Source organism: Carcharodon carcharias, chromosome 3 (genome assembly GCF_017639515.1).
Source record: "Carcharodon carcharias isolate sCarCar2 chromosome 3, sCarCar2.pri, whole genome shotgun sequence".
In the NCBI taxonomy this organism is placed as follows: Eukaryota; Metazoa; Chordata; class Chondrichthyes; order Lamniformes; family Lamnidae; genus Carcharodon; species Carcharodon carcharias.
The window spans coordinates 7102118-7120856 of record NC_054469.1 but is presented as its reverse complement, the minus strand read 5'-3'; the positions used below and the strand labels follow the sequence as shown (position 1 = coordinate 7120856).

Sequence of the window (18739 nt, the reverse complement as noted above, 5' to 3'; positions counted from 1 at the left end):
CTGCAGAGAAGTGTGAAGTGATATGTTTGGCTAGGAAGAATGAGAAGAGATAATATAAAAATAAAGGATACAATTCTGCAGGAACAGAGAGACCTGGGGGTACATATGCACAAATCACTTAAAAATGGCAGAACAGGTTGAATAGGTGGTTTAAAAGCCATACGGAATCCTGGGTTTTATAAATAGAGGCACAGAGTACCAAAGCAAGGGAATTATGGTGAACTTTTACAAAACACTTATTTTGCCTCAACTAAGTAGTATGACCAACTTGGAAGGATGTGAAGGCTTTACAGTGGGTGCAGAAAAGATTTAGGAGAATGGTTCTAGGGATGAGGACCTCAGTTACATGACTAGGCTGCGGTTCTTCTCCTTCAAGAGAAGGTTGAGGGAAGATTTGATGGAGCTGTTCAAAATCATGAGGGGTCTAGTCAGAGTAAATAGGGAGAAGATGTTCCCATTGGTGCAGAAGGTTGAGAACCAGAGGACACTGATTTAAGGTTATTGCCAAAAGAAGCAATCATGCCATCTGGAAAAACTTTTTTAAGCAGTGAGTGGTTAGGATTTGGAATGCACTGCCTGAGTGTGTGGTGGAAACAGATTCAATTTGTGGCTTTCAAAAGGGAATTGGATAAGCAAGCACCAGAGGAGAGAAAATTTGCAAGACTGTGGAGAAAGGACGGTGGGAATGAGATAAGTTGAGTTGCTCTTGCAGAGAGCCAGCAAGGACATAATGGCTCAAATGGCCCAGTTCTGTGTTATATGATTCTATTCTATGATTCAGTTCAATGGCTCTTTAAATAAATTCTCCTCCAATATTCACACACCAAGTACATCATGGAAACATGCTGTTCGGCCCAGCCAGTCTATGCTTGGTTTTTATCCAGCCCAGTGGTCCATATGCCAGTCTTGTTCCTGTTGCCCTTTAGTCCCCCTTTTCCTTCAATCATCTATTTTGAAATGTTGACACAGTCTCTTCTTCAATTCCAAATTATCCAGCTTCACTATCCTGTATTTTACCATCTAGTTCTGCAAGAGAGATGCTCCAATAGCGCGATCCCAAATTCCCAACTCCTCACAGCCAGGTGGCTTCACAGCCAGCTGGCTTGAAAACTGACCCACTAAGCTACGATTACCAAACAATTCATTGCAGAGGGACATTCATGCAATAATACATACAAGAAAAGCAGGGGAGCATTAATAGTGGTCTTTACAACAGCCCTTGTCAACCCAAAGTATAGAAGATAAAGGGCAGAAATTTCCACAAACAGGTTGGGGGGGGGGTCGATTTACACTTCTGGGTGGTCTCCAACCTTTTAACCTCCATAAACCCGAGCTGAAACTCTGCTGTCTATATCCTGACTTGCACCAAGTCCTGTTCACCCATCACGTCTGCGATTGTTGGCCTCCACTGGCTCCCAGAGTGCCAACGCCTCCAATTTAAAATTCCCATCCTTGTTTTCAAATTTGTCCATGGCCTCCACCCGATGCCCTGTAATTTTTGCAACTCCTACAATCCTCCCAACATATATCTCTGCATTACTCCAAACCTGGCCTCTTGTACCACCCTGGTTCTCTTCACTCCAATGGTGGCTGCGTTTTTAGCTAACGAGGTCCTAAGTGCTGGAGTTCCCTTCTAAGCCTCTCTGCCTCTCTCTTCTCCTTCAATATGCCTCTTAAAAATAAGCTCTTTGACCAAGCTTTTGGTTGCCTGTCCGAATACCTACTTATGTGGCTCAGTGACAAATTTTGTCTGATAATGCTCCTGTGAAGCGACATGGGACATTTTGCTATGTTAAAGGTGCTATATAAATACAAGTTGTGCTTGTTGACATTTACTCATGTTTATACAAACAATACTGGTACGAACATTTGCATGGGCTTTGTTCTTAAGAAGTCACAACTGCCAACTAAAATGCCGGAATAACTCAGTTTCTAATAACTGAAGGATTCATCACTGAGCGTCAGTCACCAGGCCCTGGGAATGAATTACATTTGGTAACATCTCCCAGTTTTTAGAGATACTGAAAGGACATAACTGGACTATAGGCTGTGATTTCAACATCTGGGTTAGGCCGGTCCAGCAATTTCAAGAATGGAACTTTCCAAATGCCTGTTTTCTTATAATTGCAGAATAAAATTAGCATATTTTAAAATCAGGTGCCATAGGGAACCACATTCAATGATCCTACAAAGCAGGGGTTAAACGGGAGGGCTGGACAGACATAGGGTCATGACCCTTGTGTTGCAGACTTGGTCTGCTGCAGTGTGAGGCTCTGTACCGGAACCACAGGTTAAACAAGTTTTCTTTCCTCTTTCTCCTCGTAGATCTGCCGGGTGCAAAACATCCCTGAGCCTGAGCAGCCATTCGCCACACTTTAGCCTAGGTGGTGACGTGTCTAGCATGATATTCAACGGCAGGAGCATCACAGCCAAGCTTGATCTTGTCTGAGGGCTGGGGGAGGGAGGGGTTACTAGCCAACAACCAGGAACAGGAGCCACAGCTGTTTCACTTGTGCTGAACCAAGACTTGCTGGGGATGACTGCAGGCACCCAACTGCTGCTCTATGGAGAATCAGCTATCAGCACAGAGCAGGAACTGAACCTGGGACCTTCCTGGTCTCTACAGCCCAGTGGGGGTGTGGTGGGAGTTCTGCCTTTCTTCAGACAGAATATGCTTGGTGTATGTGATGAAAGCACAAGCCACCCTTACCTGTGTATCCTATTTTCTCGAAGCTAAGCAGGTTGAAAATGCTATTGTACAGTTGCATCTCCTTCTTGTGGTTTTGGTCCATTTCATCCAGGATTTCCATCAGTTCGTTGCCAGTCTTGGTGGGGTGGCCACATTCTCCCTCGTGAGCAGTTAGCTCATGGAATGGCCCCTGCCACGGGCATCCAATCCGCTTGTATTTACACAGTGTCACTCTGGCATGGGGAGGGAGAAAATCAACGCAGCAGGTTAATAAATGGCATCTTAGTACTTACACAGTCACAAACAGAAAGAATGACAAACTTATAAGAACATCTTCTATTACACCTTTTACATGCTCAGGATGTCCAAATAACTCTATAGCCAAAGAAGAGTTTTGCATGCAGTTCTGGTCACCACACTGTAGGAAGGAGGTGAGGGTCCTTGAGAAGTTGCAGAGATTTACCAGAATGGTTCCAGGGATGGGGGGAGGGAGGTTTTTAGTTACAAAGTTAGGTTGGACAAGCTGGGCTTGTTCTTCTTGGAGTAAGCAGGCTTTTTGGTGATTTGGACAAAAGGCATCCCGAAAGTCAAAATAAGTGACAAAGTCTTCAAATTAGAAACAGGAGGTCACTGTGGGGGGTCAGGGAGTATGGGGTGTTGAAAAGTGGAACAAAATGTTTAAGCAGCAAGCTGTTGTGAATGCATTACCTGAAAGGGTGGTGGAAGCAGAATAAATGGACAGTATCAAAAGAGAACTGGATAAATACTTGAAGGGAAAAAATGACAGGGTTAGGGGGAAGAACAAGGGAGTGGGATTAATTGGATAGCTCTTTCAAAGGGCCAGCATAGACGTGATGGGCCGAATCAACTACTTCTGTGCTGTATCGTTGAACAGGAAGTAATGTGCTGAAGAGAGTTGGGGTGTGAGGGTGGGGGGAAGAGGTGGGAGACCTGAGTAGGAGGTGAATTTGGAGAGTTGATTGAAGGTGCGGTCAAAGAAGTAGGTATATGTTTATATTGATTCAGGTACGTGTGGTTAATAAAAGTAAGACTTGCTTTTCTATAGCACTTTCATAATCTCAGGGTGTCCCAAAGCCAATAAGGCACTTTTGAAGAGTAGTCACTGTTGTAATGTAGGGACACATGATAGCCAATGTGCCCACAGTAAGGTCCCACAAACAGCAATGTGATAACGACCAGATAATCTGTTTTGGCAATGTTGGAGAACCAGCAGAGCTTGTATAGTGAGGAGAGATAAAAGACCAGCACATTATCAGCTACCTTCTGGGTAAATCGTAAATTATGGATGGTGCAGCTTGGGACAATGGTAAGGAGATTAAATAAATCAAGTCCCCAGAGAATGAAAGACAGGCATGGAGGACCAGCACAGTGCCCAGTAAGGAGCTGTCGGGCCATTCCACACTTTCTGTCACTGCAACCCAAGTTCTGTATTAGTTTCAATCATTCGTACACTGCTTTCATTTTACAAAGGACTGTACAGAAATACACCATTCATCCATAACCCATCCACCATCCCACTCTGTACAAATTAACCCACCCACCATCTCACTCTGTACAGATTAATCCACCCACCATCCCACTCTGTACAATTAACCCACCCACCATCTCACTCTGTACAGATTAACCCACCCACCATCTCACTCTGTACAGATTAACCCACCCACCATCCCACTCTGTACAGATTAACCCACCCACCATCCCACTCTGTACAGATTAACCCAACCACCATCTCACCCTGTACAGATTAACCCACCCACCATCCCACTCTGTACAGATTAACCCACCCACCATCTCATTCTGTACAGATTAACCCACCTACCATCTCACTCTGTACAGATTAACCCACCCACCATCTCACTCTGTACAGGTTAACCTACCCACCACCCCACATTGTACAGGTTAACCCACCCACCATCTCACTCTGTACAGGTTAACCCACCCACCATCTCACTCTGTACAGGTTAATAAATCCACCACCCCACTCTGTACAAGTTAACAAATCCACCATCCCACGCTTTACAGGTTAACCCACCCACCATCTCACTCTGCACAGGTTAATAAATCCACCACCCCATTCTGTACAAGTTAACAAATCCACCATCTCACTCTGCACAGGTTAATAAATCCACCACCCCACTCTGTACAAGTTAACAAATCCACCATCTCACACTGTACAGGTTAGCCCAACCACCATCTCACTCTGTACAGGTTAACCCACCCACCATCCCACTCTGTACAGGTTAACAAATCCACCATCTCATGCTGTACAGGTTAACAATTCCACCATCCCACTCTGTACAAGTTAACCCACCCACCATCTCACTCTGTAGAGATTAACAAATCCACCATCTCACTCTGCACAGGATAACCCAACCATCTCACTCTGTACAGGTTAACCCATGCATCTTATTCTGTACAAATTAACCCATCAACCTGATGAGCACAGGTTAACCCACCCACCATTTCAGTCTGTACATGGTAACTCACCCATTGTCTAACTAAATGCAGGTTAACCCATCCATCTCATGCTGTACAGGTTAACCCATCCACTACCACACTCTGTACAGATTAACCCATTCACCATCTCGCCGAATACAGGTTAACCCACCTATCATCCCACTCAGTACAGGTTAACCCATACAGAGTGAGATGGTGAATTGGGTTAACCTGTACAGAATGAGATGGTGGGTGAGTTAACCTAGGTTACGAGGTGTACTCAGTGATAAAACAGATTGATTAACCTGTATGTAAGTGAGTTGATACAGAGAAGGATACCGAAAACAGAGAATGAAATTCTAAACAACATTAAGAGTTGGAGGGAATCAACAAATCAATGAGAACCTTAACTCCAAGGAATGTAACCCAATGAATTCAGAGGGACAGTGATGAGGTAGGGCGAGTCCATCTGTGACATTACCACACAAACTTTGCCAGTAACAAATAAATATCCTCTGGCTTTTGCTGTGTGATGCATCAAGCTACTTTAACAGCAAAGCAGGCATAATTCTTAGCAGTCAGGTTTTAAAAAATGAAAGCAGCTAACAACTTTTTACCACTCTTTTTTCACTTGTCTGTAAAAGCATGATGTTTCATAATATGGACAAGCTGAGTGTAACAATAATAAACCTGGATTAAATGTTAGCGTTGTTCGCACTGGGGCCATTTAGTCAGACTGGTACATAAATTACTAAAAGTACTGGTGTGCAAGTCTGCATTTGTGATCTATTTTAAGCCCTGTAAATATAAGGCTTAGAGTTATTTCTATAACATATTGGTAATTAGAGCCTGAATTATACACTGAGCTTTACAGTATGTGATTTGACACTTCCTAGTTGAACTTACTTTTTATTCTCAGATTGTGGATGACGCTGGCAAGGCTGGTAATTATTGCCATCCCTAATTGCCCTGAGAAAGTGTGGTGGGTCTTCTCCCTGAACAGTAGGAGGAACATAGGAAATAGGGGACGAAAGACCATTCGGCCCATCCAGTCTTCTGCACCATTCAAACAAATGATCAGGGCTCATCACTCACATTCTCACATACACTCACTCCCACCCTCACTCATCCACCCTCGTACTCACTCACTCTCATTCACTCACACTCACTCACACCCACACTCACTCACTCACCCACCCTCACGTTCACCCACCTGCACACTCACTAAACTGGCAGGGGCTAGGTTCATTGAGAGCAGAAGAGAGACCTGGAGCAAGAACTTAGGGCTAGTGACACCCGAATGTGGCTGCCAGCCAGAGGAGGGTCGAGAGCCGGGGTAACGTGGGGAGAATCGGAGGAATGCGAGGAGTGTGAGTGAGGGTGCATGAGAACCCTGATACTGGGAGTGAGCCGGACACACACACAGACACACACTCACTCACTCACACACACTCACTCACCCATACACTCACCCTCTCTCCCTCACATGCACATCCTCACCCTTTATCTCACACATTTACACACCCTCACTCACCCTCTCTCATATACTCACACTCACTCTCCCCTTCATACAAACACACACACCTTTTATCTCACGTACAAGCAGTTACCCTCTCTCTCACGCTCGCCATTCTCTCACATTCACACACCCTCACACTCACTTATCCACTCCCACCCTCATACTCACTCATCCACTCCCACCCTCACACTCACTCATCCACTCCCACCCTCACTCATCCACTCCCACCCTCACACTCACTCATCCACTCCCACCCTCACACTCACTCATCCACTCCCACCCTCATACTCATGAACACCAGGCTTGCCCAAACTTTTTGTGTGTGGGGGCCACATTTCACTTTTTCTCATATTAGGGGACCCGAAGAGCGAATTTCAGAAAGATACAGTTTGGCACAACATTAAACACAATTTTTTTTAAAAAGCTGATTATGAAAAGAAACAACTTGATAAGCAAAAAAAAGTCACAACAATAAATTGATAATTAAAAAACGAGTAATAACTAAAGATGAATGTGGAAGGGTGAATGTGTGTGTCCAGCCCACTCCCAGTCACAGGGTGCTCACCCTCACCCTCACCCACTGAGAGAGAGTGTGAGAGTGTCTGTTGCTGTGAGGGTGAGGATGCATGAAAACCCTGATACTAGGAGTGAGCCAGACACTCAAACACACACACAGACATGCACCGTTTTCTCTTCCTCTCACACACACACACCTGCACAAACACGCACACTCACTCACCCTCTCTCCCTCACACACGCACTCTCACCCTCTCTCCCTCACATACGCACTCTCACCCTCTCTCCCTCACACACGCACTCTCACCCTCTCTCCCTCACACACTCTCACCCTTTTTCTCACACACACATACCCTCATTCACCCTCTCTCACACACTCTCACCCTCTTTCCCACACTCATCCATCCTCACACTCACTCACCCACAACACTCAATCACTCACTCACCCTCTCATGTAAACACACACTCTTTCTCTCTCACACACACCCTTTATCTCACACACATGCAGTCACCCTCTCTCTCACACACTTACCCTCTCTCTCTCACTCATCTCCTCTTTCACATTCACACACGCTCTCACTCACCCACTCTCATACTCACTCACCCTTACCACCCTCACACTCACTCATCCAACCTCACACTCACTCATCGTCAGACATTCACCCACCCTCAATCTCATTCACCCACCCTCACACTCACACTCACCCACTCTTACACTCACTCACCCATGCTCACACTCACTCACCCACCTTCTCACTCACATACTCAAGCTCACACTCACTTGCTCGCACCCTCACATTCACTCACCCACATTCACTCACTCACTCAGAATCACAGAGTGCAGAAGAGGCCCTTCGGCCCATCGAGTCTGCACCGACACGTGAGAAACATCTGACCTACCTACCTAAGCCCATTTACCAGGACTTGGTCCATAGCCTTGAATGTTATGACGTGCCAAGTGTTCATCCAGGTACTTTTTAAAGGATGTGAGGCAGCCTGCCTCCACCACCCTGCCAGGCAGCGCATTCCAGACCCTCACCACCCTCTGGGTAAATGAGTTTTTCCTCACATCCCTCCTAAACCTCCTGCCCCTCACCTTGAACTTCTGCCCCTTTGTGACTGGCCCTTCAACTAAGTGGAACTGCTGTTCCCTACCCACCCTGTCCATGCTCCTCATAATCTTGTACACCTCAATCAGATCGCCCCTCAGTCTTCTCTGCTCTAATGAAAACAACCCAAGTCTATCCAACCTCTCTTCATAACTTAAATGTTTCATCCCAGGCAACATCCTGGTGAATCTCCTCTGCACCCCCTCCAGTGCAATCACATCTTTCCTATAATGTGGCGACCAGAACTGCACACAGTACTCCAGCTGTGGCCTCACTAAGGTTCTATGCAACTCCAACATGATCTCCCTACTTTTGTAATCTATGCCTCGACTGATAAAGGCAATTGTCCCATATGCTTTTTTCACCACCCCACTAACATGCCCTGCTGCCTTCAGAGATCTATGGACACATACGCCAAGGTCCCTTTGTTCCGCAGAACTTCCTAGTGTTATGCCATTCATTGAATACTTCCTTGTCAAATTACTCCTTCCAAAGTGTATCACCTCACACTTTTCAGGGTTAAATTCCATCTGCCACTTATCTGCCCATTTGACCATCCCGCCTATGTCTTCCTGTAGCCCGAGACACTCAACCTCACTGTTGAGCGGAGGCCCCACGTGCTCCAGAGTCTCTCTATCTCCTCATGCTTCTGTGTTAACTGTGTTTGCTGCTCCTCCAATCACAGCCTGTTTCTCTCCCATGTTTGCTGCTCATAGGCTGAATATATGGGGACTGCTTCTCCAATCACAGGCTGAGAGAAACAGGCTGTGATTGGAGCAGCAGTCCCCTGCAGAAATCTTCAAACTCACTGAGCCACCTTACTGGCATTTTCTGGGGCCATCATAGAGGGGAATTGCGGCTTGGGGCCGTGGATTAAACAAGCCTGTCTTATACTATTTTTCCCACTATCCCCATATCCCTTGATGTCATTAATATCCAGAAATCTATCGATTTCTGTATTGAACATGTAATGATTGAGCTCCCCCAGTTCTCTAGGATAGAGAATTCCAAGGATTTACCAACTTCAGACTGAAGAAATTCCTCCTCATCTCAATCTTAAGTGGCCTGCCCCTTATTCTGAGACTGTATTACCTGGTTCTAGACTCACCAGCCAGGGAGAACATCCTATCCAAATCTACCTTGTTATATCGTGTAAGAATTTTGTAAGTTTCAATAAGATTATCTCTCATTCTTCAGAAATCTAGAGAATACAGGCTCAGTTTCCTCAAACTCTCATCATAAAACAATCCCGCTGCCCCAGGCATTTGTATGGTAAACCTCCGCTGCACTCCCTCTATGGAAAATACATCCTTCCTTAGATAAGGAGATCAAAACTGCACATGATACTCCAGATGCACTCTCACCAAGGCTCTACAGAATTGCAGTAAGTGGTAATTGCAGTGGTGATGGTGCTCCCGAGCCATTAGATTGTGCAGCACAAAAGGAGGACTTTCAGCTTATCATGTCTGTGCCGGCTCTTTGAAAGAGCTATCCATTTAAACCCACTCCCCTATGCTCTTTCCCCATAACCCTGCAAATGTTCCCTTCTCAATTGCTTCCTAATTTCCTTTCAAAAGTGACTATTTTGAATCTGCTTCCACCACCCTTTCAAGACAATGTATTCCAGATCATCTCAACTCACTGTGTAGAAAAAAATTATCTTTATTTCCCCACTGGTTCTTTTGCCAATTATGTTAAATCTGTGTCCTCTGCTACTAGAAAGAGTTTTTCCTTATTTACTCTATCAAGACATTTCATGATTTTGAACACCTCAATTACATCTCCCCTTTAACCTTCTCGACCAAGATATTTCCTTCTTGCCCATAGCAGGGAAAGTCCTAACACTCCTGAATCACCGACTTCCAGTGGCTGAGGAATTCCTCCCAGAGACACAGTGCGGCTTTAGATCTTCCAGAGGAACCTCTGACATGGTCTTTGTTGCCAGACAGGAATGTGCTCCAAAGATTTGAATGTCCAAGAAACTTCATCACAATCCTGCGACTACTTCATGAAGATATGACTGCAACGGTCTTGAATGGGAGACTGAAAACAGACGCCTTCAAAATCTAGACTGGGGTCAAGCAAGGCTGTGTGATAGCCCCACCACTATTTACAATCTACCTGGCAGTGGCTTGTCACTTCATCAAAGATCAAATGCCTGGCATGAGTATTAAATACCCACTAGATGGAAAACTCTTTAATCTCAGTTGCCTCCATGCCAAAACTAGATTGACCACCATAAACATACATGATTTATAGTTTGCAAATGACTGCAGTGTTGTTGCCCAGTGTGCACCAGATTTGCGAGTCACTCTCAATGTCTTCAATTCTGCATACAAGAAGCAAGGTCTATCCTTGAATTTTGCCAACACAAAACTCATATAACAACTCATACTTGGTCAGCTAAATATTCCACCTCCCATATATGTTGAGAGATTCTGGAATATGTGGAACACTTTCCATACTTTGGCAGCCACCTCTCTCAAAAGGCCACCAATGACGAGGAGATCCAACACTAGATCAGCTGCACCAGCTCAGCCTTCTACAAACTACAGCAGTCAGTGTTTGATAATAAAAGACCTCCGCAAGTCAACAAAAGTCCTAGCGTACACATCAGTTGTCGTCACCACGCTGTTGTATTGCAATGAGGCTTGGACTGTGTATCAGGGAACATAAGAGTACTAGAGAAACTCCATCAGCTTCTGCTGCATCCTCCAGATTCAACTTGAGGACTGTCGAACAAATGCTAGGGTCTTTTTAAAGTCAGATCCACAAGAATTCAGGCAAAACCCCTGCAATATCAACTTCAATAGGCTGGAAACTGTGTCCGGATGGCTGAAAAGCGTCTCTCCTACCAGGTCAATTTAGCATTCAGTTTGAGCATGAGAAACTTGGGTCGGAAACAACTGCGCTAAACTTAAATAAGAGTAATTACAAAGGAATGAGGGCAGAGTTGGCTGGAGTGGACTGGGACAGGATTTTAGCAGAAAAAACAGTTGGTAAACAATGGCAGGTAATGGTAAGAAAATAGTTCATGACTCACAACAAAGATATATTCCAGTGAGGAGGAAGAGTTCAAGGAAGGGGATAAACCATCCATGGTTACCCAAGGAAGTTAAGGATAGTATCAAATTAAAAGAAAAGACACAATGTGGCAAAGATTAATGGTAAGCCAGAGGATTGGGAAAGTTTTAAAAACCAACAAAAGATGACCAAAAAATAATAAAGAGGGAGAAAATAAACTTTGAGGGTAAACTAGCAAGTAATATAAAAATGGACAGTAAGAGCTTCGTTAAATATATAAAAAGGAAGAGAGAGACCAAAGTCCTTACAGAATGAGGCTGGGGAAATAATAATGGGGAACCAGGAAATGGCAGAGGAGTTGAATAAATACTTTGCTTCACTCTTCACAGTAGAATATACTAATTGCATTCCAATACTAAATAATCAGGGGGCAACAGAGGGGGAGGAAATAAATACATTAACTCTCACTAGAGAAAAAGTACTAGGGAAACTAACGGGGCTAAAGGTCGATAAGTCCCTCTGTTGAAGGGTCATTCGGACTCAAAACGTTAACTGTGTTCCTCTCCACAGTTGCTGCCAGACCTGCTGAGTTTTTCCAGGTATTTTTGTTTTTGTTTCCCCTGGACCTGATATTAAAGGAAGTAGCTACAGAGATAGTGAATGCACTGGAAGTAACCTTCCAAGAATCCTCAGAGTCTGGAAAAGTCCCAGAGGATTGGAAAACTGTCAATGTAATACCCTTATTCAAAAAGGGAGGGAGACAAAAAACAGGTAACTATAGGCCAGTTAGCATAATATCAATCATTGGGAAAATGTTAGAGTCTATTATAAAGGATGTCATAGCAGACCATTTAGAATTACATAATCTTATCAAGTAGAGTCAGCATGGCTTCATGAAGGGGAAATCATGCCTGACAAATTCATTAGAATTCTTTGAGGAGGTAACTAGCAGGATAGATAAAGGGGAACCAGTAGTTGTAATATATTTGGATTTCCAAAAGATGTTCAACAAGGTTCCGCACATAAGGCTACTTAATAAGACAAGAGCCCATGTTGTTGGGGGTAGTATATTAGCATGGATAGAGGATTGGCTAACTAATAGAAGACAGAGAGTTGGGATAAGTGGGGGCATTTTCAGGATGGCAACCTGTAACTAGTGGAGTGCCACAGGGATCATTGCTGGGGCCTCAATTACTTACGATATTTATTAATGATTTAGATGAGGGCAGTGAATGTACTATCACCAAATTTGTCGATGATACAAAAATAGGTGGGAAGGCGAGTGGTAAGGATGACACAAGGAGTCTACAGAGGGATATAGACAGGTTAAGTGAGTGGCAAAAAAGTGGCAGATGGAATATAATGTGGGAAAATGTGAGGTTATGCACTTTGGCAGGAAGAATAGAGAAGCTGAATATTATTTTAATGGAGAAAGACTGCAGAAGGCTGCAGCAAAGAAAGATTTGGGGGTCCTTGTGCATGAATCACAAAAATTTAACATACAAGTTCAATAGGTAATAGGAAGGCAAATGGAATATTGGTCTTTATTTCATAGGGAATGGAGTATAAAAATAGGGAAGTCTTGCTAAAACTGTATAAGACACTAGTTAGACCACATCTAGAACACAATGAACAATTTTGGTCCCTTTATCTAAGGAAAGGTATACTGGCATTGGAGGTAGTCCAGAGAAGGTTCACTAGGCTGATCCCGGGTATGGAGGGATTTTCTTATGAGGAGAGGTTGAGTAGGTTGGGCCTGTATTCATTAGAGTTTAGAAGAATGAGAGACGACCTTATTGAAACATATACGATTCTTAGGGGGCTTGACATGGTAGATGCTAAGAGGTTGCTTCCCCTGGTGAGAAAGTCTAGGGCCAGAGAGCATAATCTCAGAGTAAAGGGCCGCCAATTTAAACAGAGATAAGGAGGAATTTCTTCTCTCAGAGAGTAGTTAATCTGTGGAATTCTTTACTGCAGAGAGCTGTAGAGGCTGGGTCCTTAAGTATATTCAAGGCTGAGAAAGGGGAATCAAGGGTTATGGTGAAAAGGCAGGAAAGTGGAGATGAGGTTTATCTGATCAGCCGTGATCTCATTGAATGGCAGAGCAGACTCGATGGGCTGAATGGCCTACTTCTGCTTCGACGCCTTATGGTCTTGTTTTCTCAACTTTCAAGTGGTCAGTGTTCCAGGTAAGACAAAGAAAACGCTTCAAAGACACTCTGAAGCTCTCCGTGAAGTGTGGTAGGTGTGTCTAAACACAATACTTACTTCTAAATCGGCGGTTGGGGCTTAGGGTCTTCTGCGCATGCGCCGGCCGGGAAGTGGTTGCACGTGCACAGTTCAAGCTTTTATCGTTTTCGTATTTTGCGCATGCACCGGCCGGAGGATGACCACATATACGTAGTTAGTGACTTTTCTTGTCTTTTGTGCAGTTCGTTTCTTTAGCTCTTTAGGCTGGGAGTCGGTCCTGCATGCTTGTGCAGGAGAAGAAAAATAAAAGTGAAACAGCACAAAACTGCAGGTCAGGTAACCTGAAGAGGAGCGCCATTGTAGACAAGGTGTCCCAGGAAGCAGAACACGGGGAAGGGGATGGGGAGAAGGTCCCAAACCAAGAAGAAGGTCTCAAACAAGGGAGTGGGACAGAAAGAGGGCCCAGAAGACAGTCCCAGGTAAGGGACAAGGGCGCATATCAGAAACAGATCCTGTTAAGTAAAGTTGAAAAGAGCAGAGCAATAGGTTCTGATTTAACGAGAGACAGCTGCAGGGGGCAGACTTGAAGCAAAGTGGGTTCAAGAGAAGCCTGAAGATCCAAGACGGCAGCTGAAGGCTGGGGACTCCATGCTGTGAGCTGTAAGAACAAAGGTACCCCTTTGGAGCAATGGTGTTCTGCTTGGCATGGTCAAAAATCTTAATGTGTTGTTGGAAGGTGAAGCTTGAGTCTACGCAGAGGTCCAGAGGAAAGGAATCTCAGAAGACGAGATTGAAACCCTGGTTGAAGCCGTCCAAGTGGGAACGATGTTTGAAGTGAATTCTAAGGAAAGTTCTTCAAATGAGGCGATTGAAAACCCGTGAGAGAGTTTCAGTGAGACTGGTTGGCTCACGGTATGACAAGCGTCTGGGTGGATTGTTGAGAAATTCACAAGAACCGCTTTGGTCACATCTGTCATTTATTTTGGAGTGTGGTGTGTCTGAATACAGTTCACCAGTTGGTTCACATGTACTGTATATTTACCCTGAATATTAGAATATAAGATAGATATTATAAATTGTAATATCTTTCAGAACTTATATGTGTCTATAAAGATATAGCTGGGATTGTAACACAGTATTGACTTCAGTGACTGAAAGGAGCTTGCTAACAATCGTTCAAAATGGCAACATCTGCATCACATCTTGAGTCACATGCCTTAATAATGAGGCAGAGTGATAGCAGAGAAGGAAAGAAAGGAAAGCATATCGTTCAATCTAGATCTCACTACCTCGAAATACATCCTACCCTATATGCTCAAAGATCTATGGGTCTAGAATTGGCCTGGACAGTCACATGAAAACCAATGGCAGGAATGTGTGACACTGAGTAGGCATCATTCTTGAATTAAGGGACAGCCAATAAATCTTCTCTGCTCGAAGGAGAACAACCCCAGTTTCTCCAGTTTCTGCATACAACCAAAGTTCCCTATTCCTGGTTCCATTCTAATAAATCTTCTCTAAAATTTTTCTAAGCTCTTAAGCAGGAGATTCGAGGTGACAAGGAAGGAGCAGTATTGTTATGTAAGGAATATTATGTGAGGAGCCTCATAGCTAATGGTGTTCCCATGACCTTGCTGGGGTATACTGAGTTTTGGTACTTATCACAGCCACAATGTGTCAGGTGTGAAGAGGATACTGAGCTTGCTGTGTATTTTAAGCCAACTGCTCCCACCTGTTGTTGTCGAGTTCTCCAGTGTTGTTCTGTCTGCACTCATCCAGGAAAGCAGTGACCATTCCCTAACATTCACGATTCAGCGAAAGCACCTGGGTTCCAAGCCTGGGTAAGCTTCTCCTCTCAGGCACAAATGAAAGTGAGACTTTTATCCACGTTGAATATTGATACAATGGGAGGGCCACTGTGCTTGGGGCTTCTCTTTACCTGCTCAGGCACCAATTAAAAACGTTGAAGCGAGGGTCTCTGTGGAGAGTAGCACAGAAGGTTGGCATGGCAGGGGGAGGACTTGGTTATCTATCCTTTAGAACAACCATACTACCAAACGAATGGAAGAAGAAGTGGAGGATGAATGACCTCTTCCTGTTCCTATCCTTCGCTCTAGACTGGGGTTGATTTGTTATTAAGAGTTTGGTTCCATGGTGGGAGGCCGTCCTGCTAACTTGGCCACGAGCCCAATTCATTTGGGAGTCTCCACAGTGGCATCAGGCCATTCAGCCCTACAAGGCATCACAGCTGAGCCCAATTCTGTCTCTCACTTAATGTCTACACACATAGTCCAGTGGAGAGTATCTGGATAGAGATCAGGAAACCTGCCTTCAGGGACTGAACCATACCAGATCTGGAGCCCAGTAGGAAAAGGGGCTTAAAGAAGAAAGAAGCAATTTTGAAATTGAGGAAGTATGCTTTGAAATTTGATTATTTTGAAATTCACAGTGCTGGAGGAATCATGAGATCTAACAATTTTAAGGCAAGTAGAGAATGAGGTGTGAGTGGCGGAGGGAGTGTGAAAAGGGAAGGACAAGAAGAAAAGATCTGTGATAAAGTGGAAGGCAGGGGAGAGTAAAAGATTTCATGGTGCAAAGCCAAAGGGTGCATAATGGGACAAATAAAGAAACAACAGATGTGTCTAGAGTTGGTACGAATGGCAGAAAGATGAGCAGCTGGTGTCCCAAGCAAGAACGAGAAAATGAGAATAGAACCAAAACCTGCAAAGATAAAGGAAACGAAACAAGAACAGAGGCTTTGGTCTGAATGTTGAGCTCAACGTTGATTCTGGAAGGCTATGAAGTGTCTGAGGTGCTGTTTCTCAAACTTACATTGAACTTCACTGCAGCACTGCAGGAGGCCAGAGACAGACCGCAAATCTCTGCCCCCATTTTGTTTCTTTGTTCTTTGCATGTTTTGGTTTTCCTCTCGTTTTTCTCTTGTTTTTGCTTTTGGACACCAGCGGTTCATCATTCAGCCTTTCACACCTCCTCCAGACACATCTTTTGTTTCTTTCCCATTCCCACTCCCTTTGGACTTGCATCAACTGTTTCTGTCATTTAGCCTCTCCTGCCTTCCACCCTATCACAGACCTTCCATTTTGTTCTTTTTCCATCCTTCTCTCATCACTCGCTTAAAACCTATTACATTTCTAACTTTTCCCAGTTCTGATAAAAGGTCACCAATATTAATTCTGTTTTTCTCTCTCCACAGCTGCTAACCTGCTGAACATTTTCAATTTTTAAGTTCAAATATCCAGCATCTGCAACTGCACAGAGATAATGATGTAAGGCAAAAGGAGGTGGGAAGTGGGTGTTGCTGGCTGGGCCAATATTTATTGCCCATCCCAAATTGTCCTTGAGAAGGCAGTAGTGAGGTGCCTTCTTGAATTGCTTCAGTCCATGAGATGTAGGTATACCCACAATGCTGCTAGGGAGGGAGTTCCAAGATTTTGACCCAGCAACAGTGAAGAACAGTGAAATAGTTCAAGTCAGGATAGTGAGTGGCTTGGAGGGGAACTTCCAGGTGGTGGTATTCCCATGCATCTGCTGCCCTTGTCCTTATAGATAGTATAACGCGTGGGTTTGGAAGGTGCTGTCTAAGGAGGCTTGGTGAGTTCCTGCATTGCATCTTGTAGATGGAAGGCACTGCTGCCACTGTGCGTCGGTGGTGGAGGGAGTGAATGCTTCTGGATGTGGTGCCAATCAAGCGGGCTGCTTTGTCCTGGATGGTGTCAAGCTTCTTGAGTGTTGCTGAAGCTGCACACAGCCAGGCAAGTGGGGAGTATTCCATCACACTCCGGACTTGCGCCTTGTAGATGGTGGACAGGCTTTGGGGAGTCAGGAAGTGAGTTACTCGCTGCAGGATTCCCAGCCTCTGATCTGCTCTTGTAGCCACAGTATTTATATGGCTAGGCCAGTTCAGTTTCTGGTCAATGGTATCCCCTACGATATTGATAGTGGAAGATTCAGTGATGGTAATGCCATAGATGAGCTGTAAATAATTACAGCAGAACCATTAAGAGCCCCTTTTGCCTTGTACCTTTGTTATTTAACTATTCCTGTCCCAAATCCCATCACAACAGGGTTTTTGTTCTTTCTCCTGTCCCTTCCACTTTTTTTATAATAAAAACAGAAAATGATAGGAAAACTCAGCAGGTCTGGGCAGCATCTGTGGGGAGAGAAAGAGTTAACATTTCAAGTCCAAAATGACTGATCTTCAAAATCAGACGCTTCTGTTCATGCCTCTGTATTTGTTTAAAACCTGCTGAATCTCTAACTTCTTCCAGTTCTGATGAAAGGTCATTCACCTGAAACCTGAACTGTTTTTCTCTGTCCATATATATTGCTGAATATTTGCCATATTTTCTGTCTTTATTTCAGAGTTCCAGCATTTGTAGCACTTTGCTTTTATTGTAGGAAATCTAGCGTATATGTTAAGAGACTAATGAGAGCTCAAATTTCACAATAGCAGTTTGAGAATTTGAAATCAGTCTACAAAATCTGGAAATAAAAATATTAAGTGTTCTTTGCTTTGGGAATATGTTTGTACCAGCAACAGGATGCCATAAAGGATGAAAGGTGAGGTCCCAGCATATGACACCTGTTTGGGAATAGGGGAGATAACTTGGTTCTGGAAGCAATGTGAGTGAAGTGCCAGCAACCAGGAAAGGAGATCCAGGATCCAAGACGACGATAGGATGGGATCCCAAGGTCATTAATATGTTACTTCTGCTGCTCGGGGAATCTAAAACACGGAGAGTGAGGTGGGGCACAGTCTCAGGATAAGTGGCCAATCATTTAGGACTGAGATGAGGCAAAATTACTTCTCTCAAAGGGCTGTGGATCTTTGGAATTATGTACCCCAGGGGGCTGTGGATGCTCCATCGTTCCGAGTATATTTCAGGCTGAGATAGATACATTTTTGGCCTCTCAGGGAATCAAAGATACGGGAAGCAGGTGCAAAAGTGGAGTTGAAACTCAAGATCAGCCACGATCATAATGAATGACTGTACAAGCTTGACGGGTCATTTGGTCTACTACTGCTTCTATTTCGTGTGTTCTCGAACAACCAGAAACCTGTCAGATTGTTGTATAATACAGGATATAGCGAGCGGAGGAAGGTCCTGGCTTGGCTGGTGATCACCCTGGGGTTCTTTCAGCGTGTATGGGGGAGGGGAGAGTGAGGGAGAAAGTGTGGCAATATAGCTGCAGTCTCATAGAATTGTAGGACAG

The 18739-nt window shown here is 44.4% G+C and overlaps 1 protein-coding gene across 1 annotated transcript in view; it reads right to left on the bottom strand.

Annotated features, from left to right (window-relative positions):
• Positions 1-18739, bottom strand: part of cyhr1 (cysteine/histidine-rich 1) — a 131465-nt gene that overhangs the window by 16797 nt on the left and 95929 nt on the right. The window contains exon 3 of the mRNA XM_041183314.1: positions 2711-2922. Coding sequence (XP_041039248.1) covers positions 2711-2922 — 212 coding nt within the window. The remainder of the gene's footprint in view (positions 1-2710; positions 2923-18739) is intronic.